The following is a 17349-nucleotide window of genomic DNA, read 5'->3' as shown; positions in this document are numbered from 1 at the left end:
GGGATGTGTCTATGGGGTGGCTGTGTGTGGAAGGGTGGGGGGTTGGGGTTGGGGTTGGGGTTGGGGTTGGGGTTGGGGTTGGGGTTGGGGTTGGGGTTGGGGTTGGGGTTGGGGTTGGGGTTGGGGTTGGGGTTGGGGTTGGGGTTGGGGTTGGGGTTGGGGTTGGGGTTGGGGTTGGGAGACCCTGCTCCAGGGTCCCGGGATCTCCACTCCCGCGCTGCGCGCCCCCGGTATTTAAAGCGCGGCCGCTTTCGTCGCGGCTTCCCATTGGTCGGGCCCTCCTGCCGCCTGCCATTGGCTGTCGGGTTGTTGCGGTGTGCGGGGTGAGAGGTCGCGGCGTGGCCCCGGACGGACGGACGGGGAGCGATGTCCTACTGCCGGCAGCAGGGTGAGCGGCCGCGATACAAAGTATCGGGGGGCGGCTACAAAGTATCCGCGCGGTCTGGGGCCGGGGACGGTGCGTGGGACGGTGGGTTGGGGGTGTGTGGGACGGTGGGTTGGGGGTGGGGGGGGGGACGGTGCGTGGGACGGTGGGGTGGGGGGGGACGGTGCGTGGGACGGTGGGGTGGGGTTGGGTGGGTGGGGGGGGACGGTGCGTGGGACAGTGGGTTGGGGGTGGGGGGGGAGACGGTCCGTGGGACGGTGGGTTGGGGGGGGGACGGTGTGTGGGATGGTCGGTTGGGGGGTGGTGTGTGGAACAGTGGGTTGGGGCGGGGATGGTGCGTGTGGTGGTGGGGTGGCTGTGTGTGTGTGTGTGTGTGTGTGTGGAGGGGGGGTCTGGGTGGGGAGCTGTTGGAGCCAGGGCATGAGAGGTGAGGGATATATCCGGATGGTTTGTTGCCTCCCAGGTGCCAGGGTCTGGGATGTCACTGATCGGGTCCACAGGATTCTAGAGCGGGAGGGAGAACAGCCAGAAGTCGTGGTTCATGTTGGTACCGACGACATAGGTGGGAAGAGGGATGAGGTCCTGAAAAGGGAGTTTAGCGAGCTAGGCAGAAGGCTGAAGGACAGGACCTCGAGGGTAGCAATCTCGGGATTGCTGCCAGTGCCACGCGACAGTGAAGGTAGGAATAGCAGGAGATGGCAAATAAATGCGTGGCTGAGAAGTTGGTGCAGGAGGGAGGGTTTTAGATTTTTGGATCATTGGAATCTCTTCTGGGGAAAGTGGGACCTCTACAGAGAGGACAGGTTACACCCGAACCTGAGGGGGTCCAATATCATTGCAGCCAGGTTTGCTACGGTGGTTCAGGAGGGTTTAAACTAGTTTGCGAGGGGGAAGGGAACCGGAGGAGTAGGTCAGAGGAAGAAGGGGATGGGGAAAAGTCAGATCTGACAGGTAGAGAGGCTTTGAGGAAGGAGAAGCAGAGTACAGGCTATAAAAGTAGTAAGGTGGATGGGCTAAAGTGCGTTTACTTGAATGCGAGAAGCATCAGGAATAAGGGAGATGAACTGAGAGCTTGGATAAGTACATGGGACTACGATATTGTGGCTATTACAGAGACATGGCTGACATCGGGGCAGGAATGGATATTGAATATTCCTGGTTTTCAGTGTTTTAAAAGGGATAGGGAGGGGGGAGAAGAGGAGAAGGGGTGGCAATACTGGTCAGGGACACTGTTACAGCTGCAGAAAGGGTAGATAACGTAGAAGGATCCTCTCTGGAGTCAACATGGGTGGAAGTTAGGAACAAGAAAGGAGCAGTTACCCTCCTGGGAGTATTCTATAGGCCCCTGGTAGCAGTAGGGATACTGAGGAGCAGATTGGGAGGCAGTTTTTGGAAAGATGCGAAAATAACAGGGTTATTATAATAGGAGACCTCAACTTTCCAAATATTGATTGGCACCTACTTAGTGCCAAGGGTTTAGACGGGGCACAGTTTGTTAAGTGTGTCCAGGATGGATTCCTGACGCAGTATGTTGACAGGCTGACTAGAGGGAATGCCATATTAGATCTAGTTCTAGGTAATGAACTGGGTCAGGTGACAGATCTATTGGTGGGTGAGCATTTGGGGAACAGTGACCATTGCTCCATAACCTTTAGAATTGTCGTGGGCAGGGATAGGAGCAAAGAGGACAGGAAGATATTTAATTGGGGGAAGGCGAATTATGAGGCTATAAGGCGAGAACTTGGGAGTGTAAATTGGGGTGACATTTTTGAAGGGAAATGTACTATGGAGATGTGGTCGATGTTCAGGGATCTTTTGCAGGATGTTAGGGATAAATTTGTCCCAGTGAGGCAGAGAAAGAATGGTAGGGTGAAGGAACTGTGGGTGACGAGAGAGGTGGAACAACTAGTTAGTAAGAAGAAGGCAGCATACACAAGGTGTAAGCAGCAAGGATCAGACGGGGCTCATGAGGAATATAGAGTAGCAAGGAAGGAGCTTAAGAAAGGGCTGAGGAGAGCGAGAAGGGGACATGAAAAGGCTTTGGCGAGTAGGGTTAAGGAGAATCCCAAGGCTTTTTTCTCATACGCAAAGAGCAGAAGGATGGCTAAGGTAAAGGTAGGTCCGATTAAAGACAAAGGTGGGAGGATGTGCCTGGAAGCTGTGGAAGTGGGTGAGGTTCTCAATGAATACTTCTCTTCAGTATTCACCAAGGAGAGGGGCCTTGATGATCCTGAGGACAGTGTTGGTGAGGGTAATGTTCTAGAGTATGTAGATATTAAGAGAGAGGATGTGATGGAGTTGTTATAAAATATTAGGACAGATAAGTCCCCGGGGCCTGATGGAATATTCCCCAGGCTGCTTCGTGAGGTGAGGGAGGAGATTGCTGAACCATTGGTTAGGATCTTTGAGTCCTCGTTGTCAACGGGGATGGTACCGGAGTATTGGAGGGTGGCGAATGTTGTCCCCTTATTCAAAAAAGGTAGTAGGGATAGTCCAGGGAGCTGGTGAGCCTTACATCTGTGGTGGGTAAGCTGTTGGAAGGAATTCTAAGAGATGGGATCTATAAGCACTTGGAGAAACATGGACTGATTAGGGACAGCCAGCATGGTTTTGTGAAGGGAAGATCTTGCCTCACAAGCCTGATAGGGTTCTTTGAGGAGGTGACCAGGAAGATTGATGAAGGTAGTGCAGTGAATGTGGTCTACATGGATTTTAGTAAGGCGTTTGACAAGGTTCTGCATGGTAGGCTTCTTCAGAAGGTCAGAGGCCAAGGGATCCGGGGAAGCTTGGCCGTGTGGATTCAAAATTGGCTAGCCTGTAGAAAGCAGAGGGTTGTGGTGGAGGGAGTGCATTCAGATTGGAGGGCTGTGACTAGTGGTGTCCCGCAGGGATCGGTTCTGGGACCTCTGCTTTTTGTGATATTTATTAATGACTTAGATGAGGGAGTGGAAGGGTGGGTTAGCAAGTTTGCAGATGACACAAAGATTGGTGGTGTTGTGGATAGTGTGGAGGGCTGTCGAAGATTGCGGAGGGATATTGATAGGATGCAGAGCTGGGCTGACAAGTGGTAGATGGAGTTCAATCCGGAGAAGTGTGAGGTGGTACACTTTGGAAGGACAAACTCCAAGGCAGAGTACAGGGTAAATGGCAGGATTCTGGACAGTGTAGAGGAGCAGAGGGATCTGGGGGTTCGTATTCACAGATCACTGAAAGTTGCCTCACAGGTGGATAGGGTAGTTAAGAAAGTTTATGGGATGTTAGCTTTCATAAGTCGTGGGATTGAGTTTAAGAACCGCGAAGTGATGATGCAGCTCTACAAAACTCTGGTTAGGCCACACTTAGAGTACTGTGTCCAGTTCTGGTCACCTCATTATAGGAAGGATGTGGAGGCATTGGAAAGGGTGCAGAGGAGATTTACCAGGATGCTGCCTGGATTAGAGAGTATGGATTATGAGGAGAGACTAAAGGAGCTGGGGCTTTACTCATTGGAGAGAAGGAGGATGAGGGGAGACATGATAGAGGTGTACAAAATACTAAGAGGAATAGATAGAGTGGACAGCCAGCGCCTCTTTCCCAGGGCACTAATACTCAAAACGAGAGGACATGGCTTTAAGGTAATGGGTGGGAAGTTCAAGGGTGATGTCAGAGGGAGGTTTTTGACCCAGAGAGTGGTTGGTGCATGGAATGTGCTGCCTTGGGTGGTGGTGGAGGCTGATAGATTGGACAAGTTCAAGAGATTGTTAGATAAGCATATGGAGGAATTTAAGATAGAGGGATATGTGGGAGGAAGGGGTTAGATAGTCATAGGTGTGGTTTGAAGGTCGGCACAACATGGAGGGCCAAAGGGCCTGTATTGTGCTGTATTGTTCTATGGTTCTATTAGTGCAGAGGGTCCTGGGGTGGCCGTGGAGTTTGAGGCATTTAGACAGGCCATGAACAGGCAGGGAATGGAGGGATATGGACCGTGTGCAGGGAGTTGGGAGTAGTTTAATTTGGCATCATGGTTGGCACAGACACAATGGGCCGAAAGGCCTGTTCCTGTGCTGTACTGTTCTATGTTTAGAGAGAAGAGGTTGACAGGTGATTCCTGTTTTGGGAATTTGAAGGAACCAGATAACATCGACCGTGACAAACTGTTTCACCTTGTCCAGGGTAGTCACCCCAGAGCCCATGTGCTGTGAAATTCAGTAGAAGTTCAGACTGAATCTGGTGAAGCTGTGTTTCAGTGAGTGGCCAGACCCTGGGGCTGGTTCCTCAGGGAGGTGGTGTTCACAGTGAGTGTTGGTTATTAAAACACAGTTTAGGGAGATTTCCATCAGTAAATAATGTTTTGGGTCATTGTTTATGAATAATTGAATGACATTTGATGGTGGTTTGGTACAAGGAACATTGGGTAGGATGCCAGAAGGTTCTGAGGAACACAGAGACCTTGGTGTACATGACTAGGGATCCCTGAAGCAGCAGCAATGTCATAGGTACATAAGGTGGTTAAGAAAGAACATGAGATAAGATACTTTTATTAGTCACATGTACATCAAAACACACGGTGAAATGCACCTTTTGCGTAGAGTGTTCTGGGGGCAGCCCGCAAGTGTCGCCACGCTTCTGGCGCCAACATAGCATGCCCACAACTTCCTAACCCATACGTATTTGGAATGTGGGAGGAAACTGGAGCACTCAGAGGAAACCCACGCAGACACGGGGAGAACGTACAAACTCCTTACAGACAGCGGCCGGAATTGAACCTGGGTCGCTGGCACTGTAATAGCGTTACGCTAACCACTACACTACCATGGACCTTCGTTAGGTGGGGCATACAATACAAGGAGGTAATGGTATAACTTTATAAAGCATCAGTTAGGCCACAGCTGGAGCACTGTGGCAGTTCAAGTTGCTGCACTTGTATAATAATTGGGATGGATAAAATCGTAAATTGGTTTATTATTGTCACGTGTACTGAGGTACAGTGAAAAACTTTGTTTTACGTGCCATCCATACAGATCACTTCATCACATCAGTGCATTGAGGTAGTACAAGGGAAAAGCAATAACACAATGCAGAATAAAGTGTTACGGTTACAGAGAAAGTGCAGGCAGACAATAAGGTGCAAGGGTCATAACGAGGTAGATTGTGAGGTGAGGAGTCCATCTTGTTGTATTAGGGGACCGTTCAATAGTCTTATAACAGCAGGATAGAAGCTGTCCTTGAGCCCGGTGGTACGTGCTTTCAGGCTTTTGTACCTTCTGCCCGATGGGAGGGGGAAGAAGAGAGAATGACCAGGGTGGGTGGGGGTCTTTGATTATGTCGGCTGCTTTACTGAAGTCCAAGGAGGGGAGGCTGGTGTCTGTGACGTGCTGAGCTGTGTCCACAACTCTCTGCAGTTACTTGTGGTTTCAGGCAAAGCAGTTGCCGTACCAAGCCGTGGTGCATCTGGATAGGATGCTTTCTATGATGCATCTATCAAAATTGGTGAGGGTCAAAGGGGACATGCCGAATTTCTTTAGCCTCCTGAGGAAGTAGAGGCACTGGTTAGCTGTCTTGAGGGTGTGAGTTATAGGGAGAGGTTGGGTGAATGCACACTGTCTTTTTCCCAGGGAAAGGGAACCGAAAACTAGAGGGCAGAGGTTTAAGGTGAGATGGGGAAAAGTTTAAAAGAGACCTAAGGGGCAACTTGTTCACACAGAGGGTGGTACGTATATAGTACAAGCTGACAGAGAAAGTAGTTGAGGCAGGTACGTGGCAGGTACATGACAGTTAAGACACTTGGACAGGAAAGGTTTAGAGGGATCTGGGCTAAATGTAGGCAAATGAGACTAGCTTAGGTGGGCATCTTGGTCAGCATGGACGAGTTGGGCCGAAGGGCCTGTTTTCATGCTGTCTGACTCTGACTATGACAGGTTTCATGGGTTTGGGAGATGCTGTTGGAGTAGCCGGGTGAGTAACAACAGTGCATTTTGTAGAGGGCGCATGTATAACGATGTACAAACCTTGAGCGAGAGGAGCTCATTCTACCCTTTAGGAGATCGTGGCTGCCCTCATTCTAACCTCAACCCTCCCACATGTTCCCGGTAATCTTTCACCCCCTTATCGAGTATCTCTCTACCCCTGCCTTTTCAATATTTGAAGACAGTGATTTCTGCACCTTTTGAGGAAGAGAGTTCCGAATACACACCTCGCTCTGGGAAATATTCTCGCGTCCTTTGTCAAGTGCGACCCTTTTTAAGCAGTGGCCCTAGTTCCAGTTTCTCCCACACCATGATCATGTTCAATTAGGTCTCCTCCCTCCTAAATTGTAGCCCATGTGAGCCCAACCTGTCCAACCATACCATGTGACAACCCACCTATTTCAGGTGTTAGTCTAGTAAATGTTGTCTTAACTGTTTCCAGTGTGTCAGTCTACTCCAGATGTGATCTCACCACTGCCCTTTTGTGCCCATGTGCTAGGACACTCAGATCCCTCTGCATCTCAGAGCTCTGCAGTCCCTCGACGTGAAGATCGTCTGTTACTGCTTTACTCTGGCCAGGATTGGACAATTCCGTATTTTACTCCATTTGCCTGTTTTCTAGATTGATTATCTGTATCCCTTTGTGGCCTTGTTCTGTTTTTTTTCACAGTTTCCTGCCTACACCAGGACACGAGGGCCTGAATTATAGGGAGGAGTTGGGAAGGTGAGAAGAATAACTTGGGCAGGAACAAGAGGATAACGAGGGAGAGGGTAGGACCACTTCAGGATAAAGAAGGGAATCTATGTTTGGATGCAGAGGATGTGGGTGAGGTTCTGAATGAGTATTTCTCTTCAGTATTTACCTCGGAAAGGGACATGCAGGACGCAGAAATTGGAACTGAGAACGGAAGCATGTTAGGGCATTTAGAGGTCAAGGAGGAGGTAGTTTGGGAGACTTAACAGTATAAAGGTGGATAAGTCCCTGGGGCCCGATGGGATATACCCCAGGTTACTGAGGGAGGTGTGACAGGAAATTGCTGGGACCTTGACCAGTATCTTTGTTTCCTTTTTGACCACGGGTGAGGTCCCGGAGGACTGGCGAGTGGCTAATGTCCTTCCTCTATTTAAGAAAGGAACAAGGGAAAACCCGGGCAACTATAGACCGGTGAGTCTCACGTCAGTTGTAGGGAAATTGCTGGAGAAAATTTTTCGAGATAGGATATATGAGCATCTGGAATCCAATGGCTTGATTAGGGAAAGCCAGCGTGCCTTTGTGTTAGTCTGTCTTACTAACCTGGTTGAGTTTTTTGACAGGGTGACGAGAGAGGTTGATGAAGGTAGAGCTGTGGATGTCATCTATATGGACTTCAGTAAGGCATTTGACAAGATCCCACATAATCGGTTAATCAAGAAAGTTCGGATGCCTGGGGTCAGTGGAGAACTGGCTGTGTGGATCCAGAACTGGCTTGCCTGTAGAAGACAGAGGGTGGTGGTTGAAGGGACTTATTTGGGCTGGAGGCCTGTGCATAGTGGTGTTCTGCAGGGATCTGTACTGGGACCTCTGCTGTTTGTGATGTACATAAATGACCTGGATGGGTATGTTGATGGCTGGGTTAGTAAGTTTGCAGACGATACCAAGATTGGTGGAGTTGTGAATAGTGTAGAAGACTGGCGACGGATACAGCGTGATATAGATCAGCTGCAGATGTGGGCAGAGAAATGGCAGATGGAGTCTAACCCGGATAAATGTGAGGTCTTGCACCTTGGTAGGACTAATGTCAAGAGGCAGTACACTCTTAAGGGCAAGACCCCTACCAGTGTTGAAGAGCAGAGAGACCTTGGGGTGCAAGTCCATGATTCATTGAAAGTAGCTACACAGGTAGACAGGGTGGTTAAGAAGGCTTATGGAATGCTTGCTTTCATTAATCGGGGTATTGAGTACAGGAGTCAAGAAGTCATGATGCATCTCTATAGAACTCTGGTTAGGCCTCATTGAGAGTATTGCATGCAGTTCTGGTCACCTCATTGTAGGAAGGATGTTGAGCCTTTAGAGAGGGTGCAGAGGAGGTTTACTGGGATGCTGCCTGGATTAGAGGGCATGTGCTATCAGGAGAGGCTGGACAAACTTGGGCTCTTTTCTCTGGAGCGGCAGAGGCTGAGGGGTGATCTGTTGGAAATGTATAAAATTATGAGGGGCATAGATAGGGTGGACAAGCAACATCTTTTTCCCATTATTGAGCGATCCAATACCAGAGGACATGCATTTAAGGTGAGAGGGGGTAGGTTCAGAACAGACGTGAGGGGTATGTTTTTAACTGAGAGAGTGGTGGATGCCTGGAATGCATAGAACAATAGAACAGTACAGAACAATACAGGCCCTTCGGCCCACCATGTTGTGCCGACCTTTAAACCACTCCTAAGACTATCTAACCCCTTCCTCCCACATATCCCTCTATCTTAAATTCCTCCATATGCTTATCTAACAATCTCTTAACTTGACCAACGTATCAGCCTCCACCACCACCCCAGGCAGCGCATTCCATGCCCCAACCACTCTCTGGGTGAAAAACCTCCCTCTATTTCCCTTGAACTTCCCACCCATTACCTTAAAGCCATGCCCTCTTGTATTGAGCATTGGTGCCCTGGGAAAGAGGCACTGGCTGTCCACTCTATCTATTCCTCTTAATATGTTGTATACCTCTATCATGTCTCCCCTCATCCTCCTCTCCAATGAGAACAGCCCTAGCTCCTTTAGTATCTCTTCATAATCCATACTCTCCAAACCAGGCAGCATCCTGGTAAATCTCCTCTGCACCCTTTCCAACGCCTCCACATCCTTCCTATAATGAGGCGACCAGAACTGGACACAGTACAGGAAGTCCCCGGGTTATGAACGAGTTCCGTTTTTGAGACTGTTCGTAACCCGATTTTGTGTGAAACTCGGAACAGTGTCCCTGCACGTGCACTTGGCCCGGGGATCGCGGCCACACATACTCACTTGGCCCCGGGTTGGGCCAAAGAAGGTGTACCGCTGCCATGGTAGGATCGGGGGCTGGGCCTGCTCTCGAGCCGACCCTGAAGGTCAGTTCGTAAGTACGGGTGTTCGTAAGTTAGGGACTTCCTGTACTCTAAGTGTGGTCTAACCAGAGTTTTGTAGAGCTGCATCATTACCTCGTGGCTCTTAAACTCGATCCCACAACTTATGAAAGCTAACATCCCATAAGCTTTCTTAACTACCCTATCTACCTGTGAGGCAACTTTCAGGGATCTGTGGATATGAACCCCCAGATCCCTCTGCTCCTCCACACTACCTAGAATCCTGCTATTAACCTTATACTCCGCCTTGGAGTTTGTCCTTCCAAAGTGTACCACCTCGCACTTCTCTGGATTGAACTCCAACTGCCACTTCTCAGCCCAGTTCTGCATCCTATCAATATCCTTCTGCAAGCTTCTACAGCCCTCCACACTATCCACAACACCACTGACCTTTGCATCGTCTGCAAACTTGCTAACCACCCTTCTACCCCCTCATCCAAGTCATTAATAAAAATCACAAAAAGTAGAGGTCCCAGAACCAATCCTTGTGGGACACCACTAGTCACAGCCCTCCAATCTGAATGCACTCCCTCCACCACAACCCTCTGCTTTCTACAGGCAAGCTGTTCTGTGCTATACTGTTCTAGGTGTGGACTTTATTCCAATGGAGCGTGGGAGACTGAGTAGTGACCTTTTAAGGATGTATAAAATCATGAGGGGTATAGATAAGGTCTTTTTCCCAGGGTTGGGGAATCGAGAACTAGAGGGCACAGGTTTAAGATGAAAGGGGAGAGATTTAATAGGAACCTGAGGGGCAACTTCTCCATGCAGAGGGTGGTGTGTACGTGGAACGAACTGCCAGAGAAAGTAGTTGAGGCAGGTACAATAACAATATTTAAGACATTTGGACAGGTACATGGATAGGAAAGGTTGAGAGGGATATGGGCCAAACACGGGCAAATGGGACTGGCTTGGTGGACACTTTGGTCAGCATGGATGAGTTGGGTTGAAGGGCCTGTTTCCGTGCTGTATTACTTTGACTCTCTATGTGTCGTCAGCAAACTTCACAACCACACCTCCAGTACCTTCCTTCAACTCATTATATAGATTGTGAAAGATTGAGGTCCCAGCAGTGATCCCTGTGGCCCATCACTCATTATGTCTTGCCAACTGGATGAAGACCTGTTTATATCTACTTCTCCCTGTTAACTAGTCTTCTACCCACACCAATATGTTACCTCCTACACCAGGAGCTTTTATTTCCTGCAATAACCTTGGATGCTGCACCTTATCAATGTCTTCTGGAAATCTAAGTATAGGACACCCACCAGCTCCCCCTTATCCACGGCACACGTTACTTCAAAGATCTCCAATGAATTGGTCAGACATGATTTCCCTCTCACGGAACTGTGTTCACCTTACACACATGTCAGGCTTGTTGTGAACTAGTCTGAATCTTCCTTTAACTTTCAGGCAAAGACCGGATCATCTTCGTCACCAAAGAGGATCATGAGGCTCCCAGCAGTGCTGAGTTGATAGCGGATGATCCCAATGACCCTTACGAAGATCAGGGTGAGTGTTGGTGTCCTGTGACAGGTCATATATCATGGGATCTTTCTGCACTTCAACCGCAGTCAATCATTCCCGTCTTCATCCCAGAGTGAATTCCCCAGTTCCATTCATCTCACTAGTGGTGGCTATGCCTACAGTAAATGGGGGATTCATCTCTGGAATTCCTAAACCCACCTCACCTTCCGCCTTTAAGAATACTCCTGGAAACTTTGAACTACCTGAAATGTCCTGTGTGTCAAGTCAGACTTTGAGATGTTTGGCCTCATTTAAGGTTCAGTATCAAGGTAGATGGTTCGTGATTTTGTTGAGGGCTTTGGGGGGGTGGCGGGGGGAAGGGGTGGGCAGTCTTACAAGCAGGTCAGTGATGCAGGTCAGTTCCAGGCTGTCATCCGCTACAATGTGGATGGAGAGAGCATTGTTCAGTCTCCTGACATAGTGTATGGATGATGATTGAAGCAGTAGTCTCCACAACCATCTTCCTTTGAGCAAAGTAGACATCAATGTTTTAACATGGTGGCACCAGTTGACCAGATGTGGCTTTAAGAAGACCAGGTAAACCTGAAGTCAAAGGGCATCAAGCAGAAAATAAGTCCTTTGACTGCATATTCCAGCCATAACTCCTCAGGAAATGAGGCTGCCCAATTCTGCATCCAGCAAGACCCAGACAACATTCTGGACGTGAGGGGGACCTTTTTCACCCAGAGAGTGGCGAGTACCTGGAAGTCACTGCTGGAGAGAGTGATGGACGCAGAGTTGCCGGCAGTGCGCAAGAACTGTTCAGACGCGGACTTGCCAAGGCAGAAAAAGCCATGGGCAAGTGCTGGAAATGGGATTAACGCTGGTCAGCATGGTCATGGTGGGCCGAATGGCCCGTTTTCCTGCTGTATGACTGACATTCAGGCATGTGGCAATTTGGGTCTTGACCCAAAGCATCAACCATCCCTTTGCCTCCACAGATGCTGCCCGACCCACTGCATTATTCCAGCAGTATACATTTGGCATTCCCAAACTTGAAAAGCATGTCCTTTGATGCTTGATGTTTCTACCCTGGAGAAAATATTCTACCCTATCTGTGCTCTCATAATTTTAAAAACCTCTGTCAGGTCTCCTCTCAGCCTCCAATGCTCTAGGGATAACAACCCAAGTTCGTCCAACCTCTCCTCATAGCTCAAACCCTCTAATCCAGGGAGCATCCTGGTGAACCTCCTCTGCACCATCTCCATAGTCTCCACACCCTTCCTGTAATGGGGTGACCAGAACTGCGCACAATACTGTAAGTGCGGTCTGACTAAAGTTTATTCCCATGAGATGGAGATGAATCCAAAGGTCCCATGGACTAGTCTGAAGAAGACATCAGAAGTGCTCCCTGTAGTCCTGGATAGATTTATCCCACCATGACTCATCTTGGAATTTGCAGACTCGAGATGGCAGATGGTGGAATCTGGAGCAAAATGTATACTGCTGGAATAATGCAGCGGGTCAGGCAGCATCTGTGGAGGCAAAGGGACGGTCGATGCTTTGAGTCAAGACCTTGTACCAGTCCACTGTCCACAGATGCTACTGGATCTGCTGAGAATTTGCGGAACTGGATTAGAAGCAAGTCAGCCTCGATCCCGAGGAACAGCCTGAGAGAAAGATATACTCTTGCATCTTGTATTGATGATACCCCCAACATCACTGAAACAGGCGATCTGTTCATTCCCAATGTTGTCCGTTGCAGCTTGCTGCGCATGTTGGCTATGGCGTTGCTTATGTTACAAGATTGAACAATAACAGTGGCCATGAGCATTTTAAACATCCTCTTGATATGAAAAGGTGCTATAGAAATGCAACATGTCTGTCTGGAAGTCTGACCCCTGGCCAGTGGATGCTGAGCCCAATCATTGTATTCCTCGGAAGCTCCGGAACTGTTGGGATGGATTACTGGGCCAGATGTGTCGCCTTGCTGTCCAGTGGGGCTAGAGGCAGTGCTCCTCCACCACATGGCAGCAGCTGCTGTACGTGGTCTTCGATCTCACTAAAGCCTTTGGCTCCATCAGTCGGGACGAGATGTGGAACGCCCTCCTCGTGTCCAGCTGCCAACAGAACTTCATCGCCACCTCAAGCCTGCTGCATGTGAGCCCTGATACTGACCAACGGCTGTACAGCAGAGCCAGTCCCAGTGAAGACCGGGGACAAATTAAGCTGCGTCATCATCCTCACTCGTGTGCCTGACGCCAAACCACAGACTCTATTCCCAGCTCTGCCCTGGCAAGAGATTCCCAGGCAAATGGGCTGTGCTCGGAACTTCTTTGAAGAAATGCAATATTCCCTTGCACCCCCCCCCCCCCCCCCCCACCCCCCGTCTCTTCACCCTCTCCTGGGAGTTGCTGTGGAGGATGGCATTCAGGATGGTATTAAGAATCTTGAGGTAATGCATCAGGAGTGCACAACATCGCCCACCACATCCAACACCACTGTGAAAGTCTGCAGTTCCCAGATCATCACCCACCACAAAACCACAGTGGAAGGAAGATCCCGAGGGAGTGGCTGGGAACAGGAGAGCTCCATGGTGAAACAAAGGCAGAGCCCACACCTCTTCACGTGCAGGCTGCTTGTTTCCCCCTAAGGGTTATATGTGGAAGGCTGATCTGTTTGAAGACATGGATAGGGAGCAAGGAGTCTCTGTCAGGTGCTGTGTGTCGCTGGATGTACTCTGCAGGTCAGGTTGGTGACCTTCCGCCAGATCCGGCCAGTCCTGACACAAATAGGAAGGGATGGTTATGTGGAATTGTTCCATTCAGTGTGGAGTCCTGGGGGGGCTGTAACCTGGTGAAAAGATCAATTGTTTTTTGAGCTTGAGTTGGGCTTGTTTGGAACGGTGGAGGAGGCCAAAGAGGAGAGGTGAGCACAGGAACAGGCCCTTCGGCCCACTGTGTCTGTGCCAGACTAAATCTCTTCTGCTTGCACATGATCCATATCCCTCCATTTGCTGCCTATTTGTGTGTCTGTCTAGCCTCCACTTAACCCCACTATCGTATCTGCCTCCACCACATCCCCTGGCAGCACATTCCAGGCACCCACCACTCTGTGTTTAAAACAAAACTTGCCCCGCACATCTCCTTTAAGCTTGCCCCCTCACCTTAAATACATGCCTTCTAGTATTAGACATTTCCACGCTGGGAAAAAGACTATCTACCCTGTCTCTGCCACTCATAATTTTATAAACTTAAAATTAGGTCTCCCCTCAGCCTCCTTCTGCTCCAGACAAAACAACCCAAGATTGTCCAACCTCTCCTTATAGCTCATGCCCTCTAATCCAGGCAACATCCTGGTGAACCTCTTCTGCACCCTGTACAAAGCCTCCACGTCCTTCCTGTAACGGGGTGACCAGAACTGCACACAACTGAGTGACAGAATTAAAATGACAGGCAACTGAAAGCTCAAGGTCAGCCCTGTGGACTGAATGGGACCAGGTGGTGACCACTAGCTGCAGTACTAAATGGGAGTGACTGCACTACCTGGAGGTGGAAGGTTCAGCATTTCCACCAATGTTTTTATTTTGAGCCTTGCCACGAGATGGCGACACAGCTCCTCTTATTGCCTCTGCACGTCCCACGCCTGGACTGACAAGATCATTTGACATTCAGTCTGTAAAAGTCTTTGTGTCACCCGCGATTCAGTAAGTAAAGAAATTTGCTAAGCTTGGCTAAGGAAATTCAGCATGTCCCCGATGACCCTCACCAATTTTTATCGATGCACTATAGAAAGCATCCTGTTCAGATGTATCACGGCTTGGTACGGCAACTGCTCTGCCCGGGACCACAAGAAACTGCAGAGAGTTGTGGACACAGCCCAGCACATCACGGACTCCAGCCTCCCCTCCATGGACCCTGTTTATTGGAGAGATTTAAAAGGGACCTGAGGGGCAACTCTTTCACCCAGAGGGTGGGCCATATGTGGAAGTGGTTGAGGCAGGTACGTTAACAACATATAAAAGCTACTTAGTTACATGGATAGGAAAGGTTAAGAGGGATATGGGCCAAACACAGGCAAATAGGACTAGTTAGCGTGGAGAGGTTGGGCTGCAAGGCCAGTTTCTGTGCTGCGTTACTCTGTGAATATTGACCCCAAGCCCGTGGGGAAGGGAGACCTCCACTCCGATACACTGGCTGTGGGTGGATGCCAAGTCTGCATCTCCACCAGAATTCTTCCCACCACTCCGCGCCGAGGTTTCCCATTGCAGAGCGCTGGTGTTGATTGGAAACCCACCCATTGTTGCCCTTGCCTTCACCCTTCACATAACGGCAGGAGGAGGCCATTCAGCCGTCTCTGCCTGTGCTGTAACATCTACTAAGCCACCTGACATCCTTCCTAACATCGTATCTCAATGTGTTTGCAGGTCTGATCTTGCCCAACGGTGACATCAACTGGAACTGCCCATGCCTCGGAGGCATGGCCAGTGGCCCTTGCGGGGAGCAGTTCAAGTCTGCCTTCTCCTGCTTCCACCACAGCAAGGAGGAGGTGAAGGGCTCGGACTGCCTGGACCAGTTCCGCACTATGCAGGAGTGCATGCAGCGCTACCCAGACCTGTACCCCCAGGACGAGGAAGGCGAGGGCCAAGACCACACTGAGGAGGAGCAGGCGAGCGAACTCCCGGTGCAAGAGATGCCCATCACTCAGACTCAGGGCTCCAGCTAATGGGTGGGGTGGGGGGAGGCGTCCAATATCCCCCGCCACCCCCCCTCCCCACCCCTCGAACCTGCCCCTCAGCCCAACCACCCAACCAAATCTAAGCTGCCGGCAGAAGACTGGCCTTTGCTTTCATGGTAGGGGACAGGAGGCTTTCCCCTGGCTGCTGGCACGGAGACCAGGGGTAGGGTGCAGAGTGAAAGCGGGTTCAGTCCCTCAGGGTGGGGGCCGGGCAGAATGGGGCAGTCTGGCTGTTAAGGTTCTTTACACGGTGAGCACTTCCCTCACTCCAGGTGTTTCCATTGGGGACCAGGCTTTGTGTGTCTACACTGATCTGGGGCAAGGGGTATTTTCAGTCCAAGGGTGAAAGCTAATTAATACCCAAGCTGCACTGAAGGCTGCTACCCTGTGTAAACAGCCCCTTCCCCACCCTTCACAGCACAGCAGACAAATACATTCTAAATTAAAGTTATTTTTACCTTGTATCATGGATATTGAATTGTTTTGTTCTCTTTCGAATTGGCTCCCCTTTGTTCATCTGCCTCCCCCTCCTGTGTGCAGGACACCGTGCCTTTAATTCCCAACCCACTCACTGGCTAAAGTTCCAGAGCCAAGGGATGCAACAGCTGGGAGATCCCATCTCCTCCTGAGGTGGAGGGGAAAGGTTCCGGGTCACCGTTTCAGAATGGATGGGCAACGTTCTCTGTTGGGGGAGAACTGCTGGAGGAACTTAGCGGGTCAGGCAGCATCCATGGAGGTGGAGAGGTGGTCGATGTTTCAGGTCGAGACCCTGCATCAGTGTAGAGGGGGAGAGAGCCGGTATACAGAGGGGGAGGGGTGGGACAGAGGACCGGTAGGTGATGGACGGAACCAGCTGGGACAGGGAACTGGGAGTCATAGAGCAATACAGCGCAGATACAGGCCCTTTGGCCCAACGAGTCTACGCCGACCACGGTGTCACCCGCCCAGTTGTTCCCAATTCCCTGCGTTCGGCCCATATCCCTGCAAGCCCCGCCCCTCCATGTACCTATCCGAGTGCTTCTTAAATGGTCCTGTCGTACCTGCCTCACCCACTTCCTCTGGCAGCTCGTTCCACACACTCACCACCCTCTGTGGAAAAAGTTGCCCCTCGGGTCCCTTTTAAACCTTTCCCCTCTCACCCTAAACTTATGCCCCCTAGTTTTGGACTCCGCTACCCTGGGGAAAGGACTGTTACCGTCGTGCAGAGACAGAAACCGGCAGGTAATAGTTGGAAGTAGATAAGGGAGGGGTGATGGTCAGATGGAGCCAATTGGGGAGGGGAGTCTTGGTAATGAGGGGCAAGGGATGAACGTGGGAGTGGGAGAGGAACACCAGGAGTGTGGGTTACCTGAAACTGGATAATTCACTCTTGTAGACTACCCAGAGGGGAACATGAGGGGCTGTTCCTCTGGTTTGTGTTTAGCCTCACCCTGGCAGTGGGGGAGGCAGAGGACAGACGGGTCGGTGTGGGTGTGGGGAGGGGAGCCAAAGTGACAGGAACCAGAAGCTGAAGACGGCCGTTGCGGACAGAGTGCAGGCGCCCTGCAGAACCGTTGCCCAATCGATGGTTGGCCTCACCGATGTAGAGGAGGCCACAGCGTGAGCACTGAATGTAACAGACCAGGTTGGAGAAGGTGCACATGGGTTCACCTTTCCTATCCCCTCCCTGTCCCCGTCCCCCACCTGGTTCCATCATCTTGCCCCCCATCCCCACTCTGG

The 17349-nt window shown here is 50.4% G+C and overlaps 1 protein-coding gene across 1 annotated transcript; it reads left to right on the top strand.

Annotated features, from left to right (window-relative positions):
- The first annotated feature begins 291 nt into the window (after positions 1 to 291).
- On the top strand, positions 292 to 16092 carry LOC127571250 (mitochondrial intermembrane space import and assembly protein 40-A-like). Its single transcript, XM_052017476.1, has 3 exons — positions 292 to 388; positions 10840 to 10938; positions 15320 to 16092. Exons 1-3 carry the CDS (start codon positions 367 to 369, stop codon positions 15616 to 15618), a joined length of 420 nt encoding a protein of 139 aa, XP_051873436.1. The 5' UTR covers positions 292 to 366; the 3' UTR covers positions 15619 to 16092.
- The last annotated feature ends 1257 nt before the right edge of the window (positions 16093 to 17349 follow it).

This window comes from Pristis pectinata, chromosome 6 (assembly GCF_009764475.1).
Source record: "Pristis pectinata isolate sPriPec2 chromosome 6, sPriPec2.1.pri, whole genome shotgun sequence".
NCBI classification, from domain to species: Eukaryota; Metazoa; Chordata; class Chondrichthyes; order Rhinopristiformes; family Pristidae; genus Pristis; species Pristis pectinata.
This window is presented reverse-complemented; position numbering and strand designations above follow the sequence as displayed.